Source organism: Bacillus rossius, chromosome 6 (assembly GCF_032445375.1).
Source record: "Bacillus rossius redtenbacheri isolate Brsri chromosome 6, Brsri_v3, whole genome shotgun sequence".
NCBI classification, from domain to species: Eukaryota; Metazoa; Arthropoda; class Insecta; order Phasmatodea; family Bacillidae; genus Bacillus; species Bacillus rossius.
Genome location: NC_086334.1, coordinates 64,541,178 through 64,564,959, shown reverse-complemented (window position 1 = coordinate 64,564,959; position 23,782 = coordinate 64,541,178). Strand labels below are relative to the sequence as shown.

Below are 23,782 nucleotides of genomic sequence, written 5' to 3'. Positions count from 1 at the left end.
GATTTATGGTAATGCGATGAAGCTTAAGTTCAAAAATAGTGCGTCATGTTTAATGGTGGGATAGCAAGTATGTATCCTCCTTATAGGCCGGACTTGGCTCCGAGTCAGTACCATCTTATCCCCAAGCTGAAGGAAATTTCCGGCCGGGAACCACTACGGAAGTGACAACGAACTGAAAGAGGACGTACATGACTGGTTCAACAACTTGGCGGTAACTGATATGCAGAACGCATAGAAAAACTGGTGATACACTACAGCAAATGATAAAATTTGTATGGCAACTAATTACGTAGAAAAATATCTAAGGTATCTTAAAATAAATAAATAAAAATGTAAATTTTCGCTCACTCAGAATTTTAAACCTCCGAAAGTTCTTTACGGATTGTTTGAAATTTTAACTCAACGTTGAAATCGAATACGCGCGTGTTTTTATATACCTATGTCATACCTTTGGCCGATGAAAAAATAAATAAAAATATAGTTAGGTAAAACATATATTTTCAATATTTTAATTGTTGTAGAGTGACATATAAAGATACAGAGATGTATAGAAAATGGTACATAAAAGGGAGAAAAAGAGGTATATAGATGTATAGAGGTAGACACATGTATGTAGATATAGATATAAACAGAAATACATAGAGCTATAGAGCGATATATATAGAGGGAAAAGAGAGAAATATAATGAAAGAGAGACAGACAGAGATACTTTGTATGTGTGAACCTACTTCAAACAAATTACTAAAATAAATTGATTGAGGTATTTAAACGAAATCCGGGCATCGGCAAGAGTTATCTCGAGTAAGAATATGTAGAGAAACAAACGTTCTTGACTTTTATAATGACCCTCGTATGTGCAGCAACGCGCACAGGGTTCCGAGATGACACTCACTGTTGGGGTCGTGGATCCAGCGCTTCTTGTCTCCCGCCTTGGAGACGGCGCGGCCCTCGTCCTGCAACAAGAACAGCAGCAGTCAGCAACACGCGGCAGTTAGCAACACGCGGCAGCAGTCAGCAACACGCGGCAGTCAGCAACACGGCAGCAGTCAGCAAAACACGGCAGCAGTCGGCAACACGTAGCAGCAGTCATCAACACGCAGCAGAAGTCAGCAACAAGAACAGCAGCAGTCAGCAACACGCGGCAGTTAGCAACACGCGGAAGCAGTCAGCAACACGCGGCAGTCAGCAACACGGCAGCAGTCAGCAAAACACGGCAGCAGTCGGCAACACGTAGCAGCAGTCATCAACACGCAGCAGAAGTCAGCAACAAGAACAGCAGCAGTCAGCAACACGCGGCAGTTAGCAACACGCGGAAGCAGTCAGCAACACGCGGCAGTCAGCAACACGGCAGCAGTCAGCAAAACACGGCAGCAGTCAGCAACACGTAGCAGCAGTCATCAACACGCAGCAGAAGTCAGCAACAAGAACAGCAGCAGTCAGCAACACGCGGCAGTTAGCAACACGCGGAAGCAGTCAGCAACACGCGGCAGTCAGCAACACGGCAGCAGTCAGCAAAACACGGCAGCAGTCGGCAACACGTAGAAGCAGTCATCAACACGCAGCAGAAGTCAGCAACAAGAACAGCAGCAGTCAGCAACACGCAGCAACAGTCAGCAACACGCAGCAGCAGTCAGCAACACGTGGCAGCAGTCAGCAACACGCGGCAGCAGTCAGCAACACGTATCAGCAGTCAGCCACACATGTGGCTATGGTTAGCTACACACGGCAGCAGTCTGCAGCACGCTGCTATAGTCAGTAACACACGGATTAATGAGAAAAAAAATATTACAGCACAGACGAACATACTGGGCTGGCAACGACAAGACAGTTGCTACAAAAACAGACTTTGGACAACACAGCGACCAACAGACAAACCAAACGATGATCCCAAACAGATAATGTGTACAAAACGACACAATAGAGACGCACAGGTGAACCCAGGGAGTGACAAAACACATATTCCAGACGCCACAACGACAGAACAGAAGAACACAACAGGCTTCCTGAGACACAGTAGTTGCGATGTACATGAATACGGGAACAGATCTCAGTTCCCATTCGCTACTTTAATATGAATTTGTTCACGTAGGCTTGTAAGAAAAATCAACTAAATCCATGTTTTTTTTAGCACTTTTTTGTTTGGCAATATGGCAGATTGGAGTCCATAATTTCACATGAACATTCTTAATAGTAATACATATTACATTAAACAAGTATCGGGACCATACATATTAGCTAATATTTCACACAAACCTATAAATATTAAAATACATTTTTTAATAATTTTGGTTTATGGAGTCAATGTGTTTCCTTCCACACCTACCAGTGGCACGTGAGGATAGATAGGTGCGTCACAGAAACACAGAAACACCAATAGAATGTTTAAACGGAGTCTCAGCAAAATAAACCTTAGGGGCCTTTGTACGCTCGGGGAAAAGTAATTTGTTGCTTTAAGAGCCGTTTAGGCGCTTATGATTAGGTGATTTATGTTGTCAGAGGGAAATAACTGTTAAATCTATACTAATATTATAAAGCTGAAGAGTTTGTTTGGTTGTTTGTTTGAACGCGCTAATCTCAGGAACCACTGGTCCGATTTGAAAAATTCTTTCAGTGTTGGATAGTACATTTATCGGGGAAGGCTATATGCTATATTATATTATCAATAACATTAGGGATCCTTACTAAAAGTCCAATTTAGAATCAAATGCGTTGGAGGGGGTTAGATACAACATGCACTACATGTACGAAGTGTGTGTTGACAATGCCGCAGGCGCTAGAAGTTTATTTCCTATTGCCTATTAACATTGTTGCCACGCAATAGATGCCTTATCATTCTTAATTTTCCCATACAAGTAAACAACACCTGTGTGATATTAACAACGAAGCAATCAGTACCCTCATATAGAATACATAGAGATAGTGTGAGGTATAAATGAAGATATAAAGAGATAAATACAGATAGAGAGATACATATATATAGGACTATATATGTAGATAGAGATAAATATATATTTAGAGACATGGGTAGATTATTTGTATATGTGTAAATACTTCAAACATATTACAAAACTAAACTGAATGAGGCATTGCAATGCATGCCGAGCATTAGCTAGATAATGGAAGCTTTTCAATATTAGTAATCCCTTATTTTTCAGTTTTTTTTTCTATATTGCTTTAAAGAGTCAAGATTACATACAGACCAGGTAAATAACTATAAACTGGCAGAACAACGTCTGTCGGGATCTGAAAGTGATATAAATTATTTTGCACACTTGACATTCAAATTAAGAAGACAATTACTTACTACATCTGATCTCTAAACAGTTCCCCTTCACCCTGTGTTCAGCCCGGGCAACGCTGGGTACTGCAGCTAGTACAAGATATGTCTCACTGCCCTGCTCGTATTGTTAGAATAGCAAACAGCTTATTGTAGTGACGACAGTCGATGATGTATGCTGCATAGTAGTCCAACCACTAAAAACACTGATACGCGGTAATTTGCAGCCATAACAACATGAACAACAACAATAACAACATCAACAACAGGTTAAAAACTTAGCTTAACGATGACCACACCAAAACGCAAGTCACTGCTAGATTGTAAGTATGTTTAACTTATAAAATTAAAAAAAAATCCGTGTGTCCCAAAAACGTTTGTCCTTAATATGTTCATTTACAAATAAAAGTTTAACAAACTATTATAAGATAAACTGAGTTAGAACAAACGACTTAAAGAAAAACGATCGCACGATAAGTGTTTTTTAATAAACGACTTACGGTATTCTTTAGCGTCAGTAGTTTTGTTAGGTTAAGATAGCTTAAATTTGCCAACTTTGATCGTCATTTCTTAAAGTAGTTCATTCTTCCGCAGTTTGTCGTAACTCCGTTTATCGAACAGTCATTTATCTTAAACTCGTATGTCTTTACTTCATTGGTCCTTAAATTGACGGTCGTAATTTTGTTTGCCCTAGATTCGTAGTACTACCATAGTTTATTTAAAAGTTTCTTGCTATAAAGATTTTTTTTTATAAATACACTTGCGTAAACAATTATCATTAATTTTTAAATCATTTATCTTATAATGGTTTGTTCTCGTTTTAATAACAACAATTAAAGGAAAACGACAGATGTGCAGAGTCGAGACAAAGGACGTGTACTCAAGACCCGCAGTGAATGGCAGATGAAGATACCAGTAACAGTTGAGGCGGGTGGTTGAGTGATTAGCTCACTTACCTCCCACGAGGCTATCTGGTTTCGATTCCCGGCGGGGTCGAACCCGGAAGTTACGCAAGTGGAAAACGTGGCGGACGTTGCTCCATACACCTCTCATCTCACCTCACGCATTACCCAGGCTGGCCGGAACAAAGGGTCTGTTCTCTCGGGTGGGGCAACCGGCCCCATTCCATCCATGCAGATCCTTCCTCCTGAGAGGCTAGGGGATACTAGCCCGCCAAACCGTGGTGTATTGCGGGTGAGCGTAGCGCAGGAGTGCAGCGGTGTTGGCCCGCAAGCCAGGGGCAGGGCTTCGCCATTAGAAAATTAATTTTTTTAATAAGCAACTTACAGTCGTGAACAAGCAAAGGAAAACTTTAAAAAATAGAGGTTATTTTCGTTTATAAACTAAAATACATGTGTATTTGCATTGCATGCTTTAAGGCAACCAAGAACTTAATCGCATACTTTCCGGGAAAAAAGTTTTAAGAACTTTAGTCATTTGTCTCCTTTCCTACGAACACATACAGATTTCAATTTCAAAATAAATGTGAGTGTTTTTTTTTTTTGTGTTTGTATATACTCTGAGGGTAGTTAGAGATAATTACATTTGAGATATGATCTAAAGTACAGTAAATCATTTTTGTCGTATAATTTTATTTGTGTAATTTGTTATTTCGAGTTATTGCAGCCGAAGTAATCAATGGAATAAGGTTGTTAACATATATTCACCAGTAACCAACAGTATTTCAAAAAATTATGAGAAAGACTTAATATCAAAATACCATTCATATAGATTAATAAATGTTTTGAATGAAATAATTCTGGAAACATGTGTTATTTCATGTTTTGTTTGTAGAGAATATAGGTATAGAATAAATTACTTTCTTTAACAAATGTTTTAAAGCTACAGTAATATAGCTAGATAATTTGAAGAGAAAGAAATATCTAAAGTTTTTAAACTAAATTTCCCAAAATTCATTATTTATAAATGTCATAAGTGCATTTTTCCCTTAGAAAAATGATCTTGAAATCGAAAATTTCGTGTCTTGCTGTGACGTTGGAGGAACTTCAAATCCAAGCCGCCGTACACTCGAGCCACATGTGGCGACTCGGCGGTAGTTTTGACAGACGGCCGGCTGGTAAGGAGCAGCAGACGAGACAAGGTCGGCGGCTAAGTTAGCGCGTCATTGGAGCGCGCTCACACATCAGTCCGGTGCCTGACGCAGCACGCAGTCCGGTACAGCAGCTCGCAGCCCAGCAGTAACCTCCAAGGTCGCCAGCAGTGCTGATGAAGTCTTAGAGCTCAGGACACAGCCAACTGTCTGGTCAGCTGAGTGCGGTAAAGGGGCTGAGGCGGCGACTATTCTGGGTCGGTGGTCCCAGCCGCTGGTCGGAGCCGAAGCTCTGATACTCTCCCGGTCAACAACATGGAGCGATCCCTAGCAGTTCTGTTTTTGACGTGACGTATAATTTCTATAAACGCCGGCTGCACGCACGAAAAAGGACGACTCATTGTCCCGTTACGCACGTTGTCCCGTTACGATGTGTCCCGTTACTTTCATTGTATGCTTGCGCCGCATCTATCTCTCTTCCACTCGACTTGAACAACCATCGATTTGACTTTTACGAGGCACATTAAACTTGAAACACTCCCATTCGTTTTCTACTTTTCCTATCATCGTCCTATCCTTAACAGAATAACACAGATTGGAAGAAGTTAAATAGCAAACATGTATAAAAGTTATAGTTAAAATAATCTCTTCGTTAAAGTAATAAACATATTTGAATTAATGAGTGCAAATAAAAGTAAATTTATCAATTAAATTGCAGATTTCATTTCACTCCTTCTTTGTATAAAAGTTATAGTTAAAATATAGTATGTACGTTAAAGTAATAAACATATTTGAATTAATGAGTGAAAATAAAAGTAAATTTACTAATTAAATTGTAGATTTCATTTCACACATTTGTATCCATACAAAATAGTGATAATTCAATCAAAATGATTCAATTTTATTAATAAAAGTATGCAATCATTTCATCAATGTTTTGTTATGACGTCACGTTAAACCATCGTCCGGAAACCGACTTTACAGACAACCAATTTTTTTTAAAACCTCTGGAATGTTATGAAAAGATAACTGGAATGTTACTCCTACCCTACCCCAGGAGGAGAACGTGAGAATTGCCGGCCGTATGTAACCTCGCAGGCCCGGTCGTCCTGGCACTCATCAGACACATCCATTACATGCATCTGCCGTGCAAGTCGACTCCCTCGCGGACAAGCGACGGTGTCAGCTGTGCGGCGTGGCCACCCGCACTGGAACTGGTTTTTCTTTTTGTAACTGGGAAAGAAATATTCGTGTAAACTAACATATATTTGTGTAAATGTGTACATTTGCGTAAAAACAACTGTATCACTGCAAAATATTGTTCACAGTTACAATGAGTTCGGATTCCTACCCGAGAATTTACGCTTCTGTGTTGTCCCAATACCTTCAATAAATTAAAAGTTATTTGTAAACCGTTTTCTGAGTATCTTTCAAGTATAAACTGCGCACATTAATACACACAATAAAACAAAATATACAATTATTGATTGTTGGATTATCTTTTCCATGGTTCAAAAAATGTATCTTTGAAGGAAACACCGATTACATTATAAAATTATATCCAAATTTGAAAGAAATACACAGTTTTATCTCGAAAAAAGGTATTACATATATGCAGAAATAACCATAGCCATGTTTTTTTTCCAGAGTTATATCCAAAGGAATATTTTGTATTAGTACAGAAAACAATTTTCTGTGTAGCAATGGGAAATGGATACGCCATGTCATCGCGAATGGAGATGTTCGTGGAAGGAGTCCAATGGGAGTCGGAGGCAACCATCCCTGCATTGCTGCCACGCAACCCCCTTAGTTAACTTCTGGTTGGCTCGAAGGACAGACAAACAAAACCTGCACCCTGTCGGCGAATGCGGTTTACCAGACGTAACACGCTTGTGCCAATGTACTTACAGTCAGTTTTCATTTCAGCCATTATAAACTTTTCAGTTTGTCTGTACAATTAGCCAATGTACTGTACTTCCGGCCGCGTGGTCATTAGGACTAATTGAAGCGATGCACGGCCTGACCTCGGCAGTGTCCAACACGTCCCCGCAGCGACGGCTCGGAGAGAACTGCACCGCGGAGACACACAGCCACACGCCCTTCTGACGTTAATACGTCTTTAAAATTGCTTCCATAGTAGCAGGCAATTCAAAAAAACGAATGATAACAAAATCGGGGGATACAGTTTGGTGTTGCAGTTACATATCTATAATCTCCATCCAAAATTTAATTACACCACTGGATAGCTAAAGGATCAAAAATTTCGTTAAGTTAAGTGAGGACTGTGACGCATCGCGCGCGGTGGAGGGGGAAGCGCCGCCATTTTGAGGTCATTTTTCTGCGTTTCGAGTTTTCCATTTAGTATAACTTCTGACTCGGAGAAGCAACGACGTTGGTTTGAGTTTCAATCATCAGATCTCGTCAAAATCTATCAATTGCATATATAAAACATTAGTGTAAAATAGTTACAGTAAATATATATAGTGTTAAAATAAAAATATATATAACATACATAAAATAGCCTGTTTAATATTTTGTATAGAAAATATTACCTGTTACGTATACGTATTCACTTACAACACACGGCCGTGACCATGACACAGCCACACCCTATTTTTTTTCTTTCAGGCTTCGTACAGTGAAAAATGTAGCCTTAACTACCCTGCATGAACCATCCTTCAACCTCCATCCTTGAAGGAATTCTTAATTTGAAGTAAGGAAAGCGGTCGCCCTATAAGCCGCCAGATACGAGCCTTAATGCGTCCTAATTCAAGATGGCAGACGAGTTTCCGAAGAATAAATTTGGTTAAAAAACTTGTACGTTAATTCAAAGAGGAATTGGTCTTGTTCTGATTGTAAATGATGATAATTTCTCGTAATGAACGTGTAGGAGGAATTCTGCTGCATATTTTAACATTTTAAAAATTCTAGTGACAGACTTACTAAAGCATCTAACCCAGACATTTTTTTACATTTAATGTTTCGTTAAAGTATCGTTAAATCGTTATGCCAGTTTTGATGTTATAAAATAACGGCGCAGACTAATTTTAGCTTTAAAGGGAAGTTTTGGATTAAATATATAGCATAATTTTGGCCTTTTTATAACTTAATTCATGGGCATATTGGGAGTTATAAACTCGAGTGTGCGATCATGATATTTGCTGTTTCAGTACTTTATTTTATGGTTTATTTTTACATTAAAAATAAAGTTCTACAAGTATTTAAGTGCTTTCTTTAACTAAGAACGCAATCTGCGAATATTGGAAAAACCGCATGGGATTGTTTCATCCAAATGGTGCTCGGCTCATTTTTGGGATTGTAGCATGTATTCTGTTCTAACAAAACTGAAACGATTAAAACATTTCGGATTTATGCCTTCAAATTCCCCCATGTAAGTGGTCTTGTTTTCAATAAAGTGATGAACGGTGCAAGAGAGCTTGTGCAACCATCCTGGAGTAGGATGAATGGGTAATTATGTTTTGAACATGCAGTTGTTGAATTAACATGTTAAATAATGATTTTTCAGGAGCAACGTATTACTTTTATACACTAAGAATTTAATGCAGAAGAAATTCTTAGTTAACTCTGAAGGAAAGCTTTACTCAACTTCAAGACGTTTACCAGTATATTGCCATTTAACAGGTGGTTAGGTTAGGTACATTAAAAAAAGCATTAAATATGTGAACAATCTGTTGCTTTAGGTTAGATACTTTAAAAATATTATAAGAAACACTGAACGATTGATTGGGAAATACCAACTAAAATTGTAGCCAACTTAGTCCAACCAAAAATTTTTACTCATTGTTTTTAATGTAACTAACAAAACGTAACCAACTATTCAGTCCATTTCAAAGTATGTTTAATGAAGCTAACCATACCTAAAGAACTATCCATTATTCCAAAGTATTTTTAATGTAGTTAACCTAACCTAACTGAACCAATTTTTCTAAGGTTTTAATGTGTACCTAACCTACTTAACCACATTTTAAAACAGAAAACTAATGATAAATTACTTGAAGGTATCACAATGCCCTCTAAAGAGAACTATTCAAAAACATGTCAGGAAGCAAAAAAAAAAAATGTTATTTTGGATTTTTTACCTAGAAAATATTATCTCCTTCAGAATTACAAATAATATGTTTTAGGAACTGCTAATACTTAATGAGAGCTAAATAGGGAATGAAATATTCTTGTTATTCTTTACTTATTTATACATAACAGCATATTTGAATGCAATGTTAGATACATGTGATAAAAAAATTCCTAAAATATTCAATGAAGTAGTTATTTACAAATAAAAATAGTTTATCGTAGCCTAACAGTACAAATTAATAGAACAGGGGTTACATGACTATAAAATACTTGAAATGTAACATGAATTTGTTCCTTGTGAAACAAAGTCTTTTCATGTGGTAGGCTTGTTTGTAACAACAGTCCTGCATGTATACGAGAAGTAGATGGAAGAAAATTATTATTTTTAATTATTTTGCTTGAGATAAACACAAGGGGAAGAGTGTTGTTGAGTTAACATCAGGGTAAAAACATACCTTTGGCTAGCTCTCAATAAAAATATTAACTATGAAAATATAATTTTCTGGTTTTACAAACATAAATTATTGTTCAACTTGCTTCTCCATTTAACCAGACTATCTCTTCCCAAACTCCAATCCTGTTTTTAGTTTGAAATCTCCGTCAAACCGTTTTTCGTAGTGTAGTGGAAGCCACGCGAATTTAATTCATTATAATTTAATAAACAAATGCTGCGGGTACACATGTATGCCCTCTGAATTCTGTATTTGTCTCAATCAGACTCAATTCTCGATTTTAAAAATTGGTAATAGGGAGATGGAATGGATCTGAATCTTAATAACGTGCTTTTGCAGTTTTTATAGGTATGAATGTTTATCTAAAAAATGCTCACTGACTAGTGTGTTAAATGTTAATTGTGTTTTAAACGTGTTGCCAACACAACTCCACAGCAGTAACAATTTTTTATTACTAGTAAAGTGTTTTATGGCCAACGAATCAAGCAGAAAAATACACTGCCACATTAAACCCTCTTAAAAAAATACAATTCGTCGTGACATTTTTTCGAGTTAACTTATTTACCCATCCTACGTATATTTTATTGAAATCGCTAAAATATGTTTCGAAGCTTGTACATACATATACTTAATAAATTGAAGATGAAATACGAACGCTGAGGTAACACGGCATTTACTTTTATTTTTACCATATTCAACTATTCAGCAAGTTGAATAGGAAAATGTTAACTAAAAAGTACGAGTATAATGCATATTTGTATTTCGAAACTCGCAATTATCAATAGGTTACATATTCGCTACAAATAAGTTTCTAGCTGAGGCCATCATTCAAAGTGTAAACATTACCTTAGAATTAACCAAATTTTTCTTATTGGCTTATAACCATGACGTTTCCATGACGTCACTAAGGTTCGTGTACGTTCGTTGACGTTCGGGTTTAGGACGAGGCAGGTCTGCTAGGTGCATGTGGCCGGTTCTCACTACCAGCAGCTCGATAGTTCACTTCCAGCAGCACAACCCATCCGAGTGGTGTGGATTCTTGGACGGTTCCTTCGAGAGGACTCTGGGTGACTGCAGCGAGCCACCACTCCACATCACCTTCAGCTTTGTGAGCACACCTGTCGGACATGCATCACTACCGCGATACACCACATCCTAAATACTTCTGACAGTTGAACTCTCCACCAAATTCCCTTTGTATTGTAGCCTAATAATGTACGAGCCATGGTATTTATAAGTTGTCATTTTGTTTCAGGGTAAATATTGTGTTAGATGATATTATGTACCGTATGTAACTAGCATTTTTTCCCGAATATTATTCAGTTTAACTTTGCTTTGATTTAACTCTGCGTAAATTGATACTAAATATTTGAAACCTTATTTTAACGTTTACTCCTTTACTGTTCCTCATTTTGTACCAGAGGTTATCCCTGAAATACTAACTTTTTTTATTCTTTTTTTGCTATACTGTTTGACCAGTTGGACAAAGGTAACTTGTTATATTTGAACACTTCACATTTAACTGGTTAAAGTTATATAAAGTTTAATTAGTTAGTTAATCTGAAAATATTAAGCCTATTAAATTATTTATTTAAAACGAAATCGTATGCTTGTTTTGTCCGTGCCACTGGTGTCAAGCGTATGTCTTCACGAAACTGTTTAATTTGTCGTTTACGTTTTTTTTGTAACTAAATTGTTTTGATGAACTGGGAATACTCCTATGCTGATATCGAGTTGTCAATGTTTGTCGTATAATATATAGGTAAAACTACGCTTTTCTATTGCTTTTTAATCTTATATTCGATTTGAGTGCCAATAGTAATTTGATTTGAGCGTTGTGTTTGATTATCAAGTTGCCTATGGCACCCAGACTTAACGAATATTACAGTTTCCTTTTCAAATGATGACAGTAATCCGATCTTTCGAAATTTTGATAACAACATTTCTTGAAACTTGAATGAAACTAATTTAAGACAGTAGAATATGTGTGAGCAGCTATTTCAAGGATATATTTATATGTATTTAGTTTTACACGAGGTAAGTTCTAAGACGAGTAGCATATGCAACTAGGTTCTTACTGTTTAAAATACATTAACTCAAAATTATACAAAGCTATTGATTTAGGCGCCAACGCCCTGAAAACGCAGCACAAGCCGTGCCAAACGTTTCCACTGCACGGCCACATGGAACCACAGAAGTGCAGAGTGCAGTTGTGCAGGCGCACCAATGACACAGCAGGAGGTGCGCAGCTGCTCCGCGCCAGCTCGACTGTGCGTGATGGTTGGGGGAGGGGGGGGGGGGGGTTCTAGTCACTTCCTTCAGTAAGGAGCTGCCCATCTCGCTTGGAAAAAAAAACATTTTTTACAGGAAAATTAATACTCAAATGTTGCGCCAGAAACGAAGTCTGATTGATTCTTTAAAGAAACAGGAAAAGTTGGCAATGCTGAGCGATGAGTAAATTCAAGCTGAGGGCCCCGCCCACCTGGGCACACTTACGACGTGAAGAGCTTCGCAAAACCCCGTGAGGTTTGAAAACCACTCAAGATATCCGAGTGGTGTCTGTTAACGAAAAGCATTTAAGAATACGTTGAAGGTCGACGAGTGGTTTTGTTTCTGTACTGTCTTTTAAGGAGAGAGAAAATGACTAAAACACATGTTTTCAAGCATGAAGCTCCCGAAACACAGGCGAACCCGGGGATGTGAATAAACATGTAGTGTGGCCACATAAGGATGTCCGCGCAGAATAACATAGGAGGCTTCCCGAGACAAAGCAGTTGCATCGTTGGGGAACTGGATCTGTTTCCATCAGGCACAATCCGGCCAAAGCCGGTATTCCAAGACCCAAAAATAATGTCTAGGTGTTGAATATGCTACACCTGTACCCTAACCGTATTCCTAGTGCATATCTGTTACCGACCTGTTGCCCGAACCCCGCGCATGCGCAGAGCACACGTTTTAGTTGATTTCGTTCAGATGGCTGACTCACGTCTGACGCCATTAACTCTTATATAGTCCATTTTGTGGTCATCGGGGGAGGGACGTACTTAGCGTTTTGGTTTAACAAATGAAACTATTTTAGCGAAACTATCATGGAATACATTTAGTACTTACATTTTAATGTTCATAACAAGAAATAATAGCAACATAATGAGTACTTAAGAAAATTAGAAAGGTAGTTATATTTTTGCGTGATGGTGCTGGTATCTCTAGTATTTTTGCCGTAACAATTGTAACGAAGGTTGCGAATCTTCGGCTAGAAGACGTTGGGACCAGTTTCTAGCCTCGCGCAGGGCACCGTTTATTAAAACAGTTGCCGATTTGTTTTCTAGTGCGTGTTCGCTTCCTCACCCGACCGCCCTGAAGTGCGTGTTTGATTCGGGCCCGCGGAGCTGCTCGAGCGAGCGGCGATGTCCGGACATGTTCGGGTCGGCTCGGGGCGGCTCGGGGCGGCTCGGTGGGCGCGCAGACGGACGCGAGGACGCCACACACGGCCGGGCGAGGCCGCGCGTGGGAGCCGAGTGCCGAGTTGCACCGCGAGGAGCCTGGAGTCAGTCCTGCAGGCTTCAGGGGAGAGACACGTCGTACTGATCTCAATAAACAATTCATTTGTACGTTATCCAATGGGAATTTTTATTTAATAAAATTTCTTGAACATACACATTGCAGTTTTGCACTGTTTGTCATGGAGAAATTACATGAATGCAGAAAAAAAAATTGGTTGTCTGTAAAGTCGGTTTACGGACGATAGTTTAACGTGACAACGTCATAAAAAACATTTATGAAATGATTACATACTTTTATGAATAAAATTGAATCATTTTTATTGAGTTATCACTATTTTGTATGGTTACAAAGGAGTGAAATGAAATCTACAATTTAATTGATAAATTTACTTTTAATTGCACTCATTAATTCAAATATGTTTATTACTTTAACGAAGAGATTATTTTAACTATAACTTTTATACATGTTTGCTATTTAACTGCTTCCAATATGTGTTATTCTGTTAAGGATAGGACGTTGATAGGAAAAGTAGGAAACGAATGGGAGTGTTACAAGTTTAATGTGCCTCGAAAAAGTCAAAACTATGGTTGTTCCAATCGAGTGGAAGAGAGATAGATGCGGCGCAAGCGTACAATGAGCGTAACGGGACACAGTGTAACGGGACAATGTGCGTTACGGGACACTTTTCCGTGCGTGCAGCCTGCGTTCATTGATTTATTAGACGTTGTCACGTCAAAGATAATTGAAAGAAACCCACAGAAAACAAGCCTAAATCAACTGATGTCAAACAGATGAACCCAACCATGAACATAAACAGGTATCATGGACAACACAACGACGACAGCACAAACGAACACATTAACAATTACATATCAGAAAGCACAAGAATTCCGTAGAAGGAAAATATAATAACGACGAGACAGTTTCAACAATAACCGTAAATGCAGACAGACAACATAACCTGGATAACGCAGCAAATATACTAACACGACGATGAAGATGAGCAAGTATCATGGACAACACAGCGACAACACAGGCTAACACAATAGGTTTCGCATGACAAAACAGTTGCGACGTTCCGGGAACTGGTATCTATTCCCGTCATCAGACACAAACATGACTTTTTTTTTCCCCATGACAAACAGTTCAAAGTTGTAATGACGTTATGTTCACGAAATTGTATTAAATAAATTTATTTGTAGTTTAATATTGAAAACTATCCCTCCTTAAAAAGGAAATATCAAAAATTTGGAGAATTGTAAATATGATACAATTGTAGTCATTCACAAAAATTAATTCATTTCAGAGCTTTCTGTAGCAGTCAGTCACCAGTCATGCAAGACATTCTCATAAATTACGCACTAGATTTTGACGAAGTAATTTTTTTTAAAATGTAATAAAATACAATTTTAATGGCTTGAAAACATCCGATTCAAAGATGGCGTCTTTTGTTTCTAACTCTCCTTTACTTAACAGTTACTGGGAATCAGCTGATTTACTAGTAGGATACCTTTAGAATTTTCGTATCAAAATATCATTTTCCTGTTTACTAACGTATAATGCCTATATATTTTTAGGTTGTTTTAGAATTCATAAATTCAAGTGTATTATTATATTTTAATGTCATTTTTTCATGTCACAAAAATTGACATGTACATTAGGTTCACATGTCAACTTAACATCGATACTCCCCCAGGCATATAATCCTGTTAGGGCGTGGTCCTGTTTAGGAGAAAGATGGGTCTTTTACATGCCAGACACTGTTACCAGTGCCTAACATGGGTTCCAAGAACTGGGAAATAGATTCGCCATTTCCAATGCCGGCATGACACAAAAATTGACAATAACTTCTTCCTTAACGGAGGCCACGAGCATACTGATATCAAGGTTAAGGTAATAGGTCAAGATCAAGTTCAACCAAAATGGCCGCCATGACGTCGCTATCAAAGATGGCGGACCGACAATCACCATCCACGGGCTTGAACCTGCCGCAAGAGCCCCTTTTATATAGATACTTATAAAGGCTTGAAGTTGATTTGAAGGCGATAGCGAGCTATTTCCCACGGTTACATTTTACAACATGGTTTGTTTATCACACATAATGTATTCGCAAGTCATAACTTACCACAGAATCTTTTAGCGTTGTGTGTTGGCATGGAAATTGTTACGTAAAAATTATTAAAGTTTGGACTTCCAGCGCGCACACTTCCTTCAAGCCAACGTGTCACGTGTTCAGGGCATCGTCGGTGTTGGTCCAGACAGGGACGCACCACAACGCCGAAAGTACAATAACAACGAAAAACATAACGCCGAATGCCAAATTGATTACAACGCCGGCAGCTAGAAAACTGCTGTGTACCACAACGCCGAAATACATTAACGCCGAAAAATGTCTTTGCAGGACTGCCACAAAGGTTAGGTTAGGTAAGGTTAGCACACAAATTCATTAAGTTGTTTTTCAATTTGCTCCTGTGCCCCCCCCCCCCCCCCCCCCCGCAGCAACATTTTTCGGCGTTACTGTATTTCGGCGTTGAGGTACACAGCAGTTTTCTAGCTGTCGGCGTTGCGGTCAATTTGGCATTCGGCGTTGTGGTAACGACCCGGTCCAGTATCGCTCTGCGGCGAGGCCTGTGACGTAGCGCGACTTGGCGCCGTCACGTGAGGCGATGTGCGGGTTCTCCGGGCAACTGCTTGGCATCCGAGCTCTCCAGCAGCGAGTGGGACGAGTCGAGTGTGGCGTGACGTCATACGAGACTATCCGGCCGAGCGGCGACACCCGGCTGAACACAAGTAGGTTATTTCAAACCTAACAATACTGTTTCTAGTCTTTCAACCTAGCATGATTCGGTGTATAGACTTCGGCCTGAGCTGCCTTCCCTAATAGATCCCCTCCCAAAAAACCCTGTTTTAATTAGTTTAGGTAAATAACAAGAGATATGCTGGGGTGCTGGCATCGAACCCTCGACCCTTTCCACATGAAAGTGAAGAGCGTTTGCCACACGGCATCCAAGGACCCTCAATCTATTTGGGAATGTGTACAGTTTCAGTAGTTGGCACTGCAGGTAATGCAATTAGATACACGCCAGCGCTTACATCACTGGCTAGTCAATCAATGTTGATTCTATCAGGCGCAGACCGTGCGGCGCGATGCAGGCTGCCGGGTTCATAATGCGAGCTAGCCTCAACACCAACATACTTACAATAAAGTTATGAAAGAAATTCATTTGTATCTTTAGAATATTTTATATGTACCTCAGAATATCATTTTTGGTATAGAAAATTACAAAATCATCTGCAAACATTTCATCAAAACCTTAACACGCCCATTTAAAGCGAACTTATAAAGCTTAGCCACTTCTTTTTTTTTAAATAGTAAATATTTTTTAATCACCTCATGTTTGTGTTCATTTGATTGTTGCGTCTCGTCAATCCATTATTATTATTTTTTTAAAAAAGAAGGGAGAAAGTGAAATAATCACTCTCTCTCTTTTTCTCTCTACGGGGTCGAGTGCTTTATAACGTTTTATTATGAAATCAAAATTATATACGCTGATGAGCACGTGTATGAGTTAATTATATGTTTATTGGGTATTAGGTATTTTTAATTACTCGCAGTTACCTTCAGCGCTATGACTGCGTGAATTAGCTCTACGTTTCCAACAATATTTCAAAATTAAATTAAAACAATAATTTCAAACAAAAATAATTTTTTTCCCAAATAAAGTAATTAAAAAACGTGCTGTTGTTTGCAATACGGGTAATCTACTATTCAGTTAAACGATGGAAAAACGACTTTCGTGGAGTTTAGTACATAACTATTTTTCCACATTTTAAATGTGGCTGACCTAACACAACCTTCACTTTAGTAATTTTCTTATGGATCTCCAAGAAAAAAAAAAAAAAAAAAGGAAAAATTTAAAATAAAAATGGGGCCTGTAACATGGGTCTGTGAGTCTAATTTATTTTATTTCATTTATTTACCCAGTACCGTTGAACAAAGGGCCGGTTTTTTTTTTTTAACAAATACGCGACTTTCACATGCATTTAACATTATTTATCACAAAAATCGATCTTGTATGTTACATTAAACTAAACAACTAAAACTAAATATCAAAAATAATTTTTATTACATTGCAATCGTTAAGGGGCCCGCCTCGTCGGGGGTGTATGTGTGTTAGTGAGGCGGGATGATAAGCGCGACGCTCGCTGGTGCTTCCAGCGCGGTATAGCCTCTAAGCGCAAGGCTCTGAACTGGCGCGCATTCGTCTCGTCGTCACAGGATAACTGTGAAATTTGAGCGGTGACCATAACATTATATGGCGGAGAAATGAAGATAAAGGTGTTATGCAAGCCCCTTAAGTGCTTTCAAGAATCTGTACTGATTGTTTTATGCCTAAAAATTACTCTGAAAACACGCGTTTTAGGCATTTTAACGCTTCTAAAAATACAGTTTAAAAACTTAATCCGAAATTAAAAGTACTTTTCGGTCCTCAGCGAACTCTTAAATGCTATTCGTAAATAGGCCCCACTCGGATATCTTGAGTAGTTTTGAAATCGCGTTGTTTTTCCTGAAGCTCTGCACACCGTATGTGTGCCCAGGTAGGCGGGCCCCTTAACAACAATACTCACAATGGAAGTTTTGTTTGGACTTATTTTTTGGTGAGTAATTCCACAGTTTGCTGGCAGTGAAGAACGTAAAGTATTTTCTGGAATCTGTTTTGCTGTGTGTTGGAACTCTTAATGGTTTTTGTGCCTGGCGACATGACTGCGATGAGGTTGTATTTGCATTACCTTATTGAATAGGATTAGTATGGTTTTCAATTTTTACTACCTGCCCAGTCAATTGGATAAATCGCCTATTTTCCATAGTTAGTTATTTAGGACGTTGCAAATTATCTGTGATATGCTCCCTTAATTCAAATTGTTTGAATATCGTAGAGATGCGTCCAGAAGTTTCTAAATTCTAAAATATAGAGATTTTTCTATTCTTACAAACATTTCTGCCCAACAGTTAAATGGGGAAAGGACCAGCATGTTAAATATTTGTATATTAGTTTTGCAGTTTAAACGCCAGAGATTGGAAAATGCGCTCAGCATGAAAATCAAAATATAGTCACCATCATACAAATCTTACGTGTGTGAATACATTTATTAATGGCTAGTTTACGATTGAGTTCTAAAGAATTATTGTATTTAGTAATATAGTAATAATACAAATATTTGTTACAAGTGTAATGGTTTATGATTTACAATCGGCATTTCTTCTATTACGCCCTATATAACAAAACACTCCTGGAATCGTGTATTGCATACTATTATTTATTTTAAAAAATTGGAATGATTTCGTCTATAATGACCTTAGGCAAATGGTGTATTCGTCAATTCTCATGGACTCTGTGTAAAAGATCTCGTAGGAAGTAAACTACCCCAGCACATCTACAACACGCGAATCTTATGTAGCTCCACATTAAAGTTTACATTTATCGTTCTTTCCGTAAGATCTGGAAACATTTCGCATGGTTTCACAATTCTCAGGTGTCTGTTGAAAATATCACGATATGTCAATCTCTGAAAACCTGTTCATCCTCAGTGGTGCCAATTATTTACGATTCTGGAAAAAAAATAAAACATTTAATAATAGGAAAGCAGAAAATTAGTAACATTTATCTTAATCTCTCAAGTATTGAGCTGAAATTAAAATTACGTGTATCGCACTTCTAACATAATAAAATATTGTTTAAAAAAACTGAAAAAAAGGCTTTCTATGCTGTATGAACTAAAAAGTTAATAAATAATGTTTAAATTTAAGTAATTTTTTCCAAAGCGAAAGAATGAACTACAAATCTGTATAGCGAAATTGTTTAAAAATCTTAAAATAAGAACTAATAAATCAACAAAACAATTACTTTTAATAAAAAGAGGCAGGGTGTGCTCTCATCTTTCTTTTTCATAGTGAATCTGTTCTAAAGAATAGCCATTTATGGTAGAAAATTTAAGACATCTGATATGAAGCGTGCGTTGCTCTCTTCTTTCATTTTTTTAATGACTCTATTCTAACGAATATATGTTAGTGATAAAAAATTTAAGACATTTTATGTCCAGCACATCAGATTATTACATTAAAATTAATTGTTTTGTTCATTACTTGATATTTATTTTAAGCTTAATAAAAAAATTTGTTATTAAGAGTTGTAGTTCATTCTTTGGCTTTTAAACAAATTACTCAAATTTAAGGATTATTTTAAACTTTTTAGTTCATACAACATAGATAGCATGTTTTTTTAATATCTTAATACTTTTAATTTTTAGTTCATATTAAATTAAATTTTTATAAATTCCTCAAAATGTACCACACAATCAATGTGTGTCATCAGAAGCATACATTTATAACTATAAATTACAAAAAGCATGCTGATACTTATAGACTAATCATTATTCTATGGAAAACAATATTACTCTATGATCATACTGAAAGACAATATTATATACATTTTGTGATATGTTTCTCCAAAAGAGTTACCCAGTTAGCAATATTTTTGAGAAAAAGAAAATTTCGTTGAAAAGGGCCATAAAACTTTTTTTTTTTTTCATTTTATAATAACAATATTGCTTGTCTTAATAATCTCATGTAATTTTCATAATTAATAGTACAAAGTTATTACTCATCAACAGCAAATTTTCTGTTTGAAGACCACCAAACACGGTGTCTGAGAAAATACTAACGCCAACAGACGGGTACAGTTATCCAGACTGGCTGCTTGTCGTAAAATGCCATAGTTTTCTCAAACGGCCAAGCCGTCCTTGTGCGGGCAACACGTGTAGGCGCACGCTCACGTTACTAAAACAACTGGCCTTCCCGCCAGGTGACGTCATGGTCGACGATGTCGACACCACTCCACTCCAGCCAAGAGTGGACTCTACCTGCTGGACAGAGCGACTAGCCGTAGAGCGACCCTGAGGACTCTACCTGCTGGACAGAGCGACTAGCCGTAGAGCGACCCTGAGGACTCTACCTGCTGGACAGAGCGACTAGCCGTAGAGCGACCCTGAGGACTCTACCTGCTGGACAGTGCGACTAGCCGTAGAGCGACCCTGAGGACTCTACCTGCTGGACAGTGCGACTAGCCGTAGAGCGACCCTGAGGACTCTACCTGCTGGACAGAGCGACTAGCCGTAGAGCGACCCTGAGGACTCTACCTGCTGGACAGTGCGACTAGCCGTAGAGCGACCCTGAGGACTCTACCTGCTGGACAGTGCGACTAGCCGTAGAGCGACCCTGAGGACTCTACCTGCTGGACAGTGCGACTAGCCGTAGAGCGACCCTGAGGACTCTACCTGCTGGACAGTGCGACTAGCCGTAGAGCGACCCTGAGGACTCTACCTGCTGGACAGTGCGACTAGCCGTAGAGCGACCCTGAGGACTCTACCTGCTGGACAGTGCGACTAGCCGTAGAGCGACCCTGAGGACTCTACCTGCTGGACAGAGCGACTAGCCGTAGAGCGACCCTGAGGACTCTACCTGCTGGACAGAGCGACTAGCCGTAGAGCGACCCTGAGGACTCTACCTGCTGGACAGTGCGACTAGCCGTAGAGCGACCCTGAGGACTCTACCTGCTGGACAGTGCGACTAGCCGTAGAGCGACCCTGAGGACTCTACCTGCTGGACAGTGCGACTAGCCGTAGAGCGACCCTGAGGACTCTACCTGCTGGACAGTGCGACTAGCCGTAGAGCGACCCTGAGGACTCTACCTGCTGGACAGTGCGACTAGCCGTAGAGCGACCCTGAGGACTCTACCTGCTGGACAGAGCGACTAGCCGTAGAGCGACCCTGAGGACTCTACCTGCTGGACAGAGCGACTAGCCGTAGAGCGACCCTGAGGACTCTACCTGCTGGACAGTGCGACTAGCCGTAGAGCGACCCTGAGGACTCTACCTGCTGGACAGTGCGACTAGCCGTAGAGCGACCCTGAGGACTCTATCTGCTGGACAGTGCGACTAGCCGTAGAGCGACCCTGAGGACTCTACCTGCTGGACAGTGCGACTAGCCGTAGAGCGACCCTGAGGACTCTACCTGCTGGACAGTGCGACTAGCCGTAGAGCGACCCTGAGGACTCTACCTGCTGGACAGTGCGACTAGCCGTAGAGCGACCCTGAGGACTCTACCTGCTGGACAGAGCGACTAGCCGTAGAGCGACCCTGAGGACTCTACCTGCTGGACAGTGCGACTAGCCGTAGAGCGACCCTGAGGACTCTACCTGCTGGACAGTGCGACTAGCCGTAGAGCGACCCTGAGGACTCTACCTGCTGGACAGTGCGACTAGCCGTAGAGCGACCCTGAGGACTCTACCTGCTGGACAGTGCGACTAGCCGTAGAGCGACCCTGAGGACTCTACCTGCTGGACAGAGCGACTAGCCGTAGAGCGACCCTGAGGACTCTACCTGCTGGACAGTGCGACTAGCCGTAGAGCGACCCTGAGGACTCTACCTGCTGGACAGTGCGACTAGCCGTAGAGCGACCCTGAGGACTCTACCTGCTGGACAGTGCGACTAGCCGTAGAGCGACCCTGAGGACTCTACCTGCTGGACAGTGCGACTAGCCGTAGAGCGACCCTGAGGACTCTACCTGCTGGACAGTGCGACTAGCCGTAGAGCGACCCTGAGGACTCTACCTGCTGGACAGAGCGACTTGCCGTAGAGCGACCCTGAGGACTCTACCTGCTGGACAGTGCGACTAGCCGTAGAGCGACCCTGAGGACTCTACCTGCTGGACAGTGCGACTAGCCGTAGAGCGACCCTGAGGACTCTACCTGCTGGACAGTGCGACTAGCCGTAGAGCGACCCTGAGGACTCTACCTGCTGGACAGTGCGACTACCCGTAGAGCGACCCTGAGGACTCTACCTGCTGGACAGTGCGACTAGCCGTAGAGCGACCCTGAGGACTCTACCTGCTGGACAGTGCGACTAGCCGTAGAGCGACCCTGAGGACTCTACCTGCTGGACAGTGCGACTAGCCGTAGAGCGACCCTGAGGACTCTACCTGCTGGACAGTGCGACTAGCCGTAGAGCGACCCTGAGGACTCTACCTGCTGGACAGTGCGACTAGCCGTAGAGCGACCCTGAGGACTCTACCTGCTGGACAGTGCGACTAGCCGTAGAGCGACCCTGAGGACTCTACCTGCTGGACAGAGCGACTAGCCGTAGAGCGACCCTGAGGACTCTACCTGCTGGACAGAGCGACTAGCCGTAGAGCGACCCTGAGGACTCTACCTGCTGGACAGTGCGACTAGCCGTAGAGCGACCCTGAGGACTCTACCTGCTGGACAGTGCGACTAGCCGTAGAGCGACCCTGAGGACTCTACCTGCTGGACAGTGCGACTAGCCGTAGAGCGACCCTGAGGACTCTACCTGCTGGACAGTGCGACTAGCCGTAGAGCGACCCTGAGGACTCTACCTGCTGGACAGTGCGACTAGCCGTCGAGCGACCCTGAGGACTCTACCTGCTGGCCAGAGCGACTAGCCGTGGAGCGACCCTGAGGACTCTACCTGCTGGACAGAGCGACTAGCCGTAGAGCGACCCTGAGGACTCTACCTGCTGGACAGTGCGACTAGCCGTAGAGCGACCCTGAGGACTCTACCTGCTGGACAGTGCGACTAGCCGTAGAGCGACCCTGAGGACTCTACCTGCTGGACAGTGCGACTAGCCGTAGAGCGACCCTGAGGACTCTACCTGCTGGACAGTGCGACTAGCTGTAGAGCGACCCTGAGGACTCTACCTGCTGGACAGTGCGACTAGCCGTAGAGCGACCCTGAGGATTCTACCTGCTGGACAGAGCGACTAGCCGTAGAGCGACCCTGAGGACTCTACCTGCTGGACAGTGCGACTAGCCGTAGAGCGACCCTGAGGACTCTACCTGCTGGACAGTGCGACTAGCCGTAGAGCGACCCTGAGGACTCTACCTGCTGGACAGTGCGACTAGCCGTAGAGCGACCCTGAGGACTCTACCTGCTGGACAGTGCGACTAGCCGTAGAGCGACCCTGAGGACTCTACCTGCTGGACAGTGCGACTAGCCGTAGAGCGACCCTGAGGACTCTACCTGCTGGACAGTGCGACTAGCCGTAGAGCGACCCTGAGGACTCTACCTGCTGGACAGTGCGACTAGCCGTAGAGCGACCCTGAGGACTCTACCTGCTGGACAGTGCGACTAGCCGTAGAGCGACCCTGAGGACTCTACCTGCTGGACAGAGCGACTAGCCGTAGAGCGACCCTGAGGACTCTACCTGCTGGACAGAGCGACTAGCCGTAGAGCGACCCTGAGGACTCTACCTGCTGGACAGTGCGACTAGCCGTAGAGCGACCCTGAGGACTCTACCTGCTGGACAGTGCGACTAGCCGTAGAGCGACCCTG

The 23,782-nt window shown here is 41.2% G+C and overlaps 1 protein-coding gene across 2 annotated transcripts in view; it reads right to left on the bottom strand.

Moving 5' to 3' along the window:
• LOC134533265 (proteoglycan Cow) overlaps positions 1-23,782 on the bottom strand; it is a 348,711-nt gene that overhangs the window by 172,793 nt on the left and 152,136 nt on the right. For both annotated transcript variants that reach the window (XM_063370705.1, XM_063370704.1), the window contains exon 2: positions 893-953. In XM_063370705.1, coding sequence (XP_063226775.1) covers positions 893-953 — 61 coding nt within the window. The remainder of the gene's footprint in view (positions 1-892; positions 954-23,782) is intronic.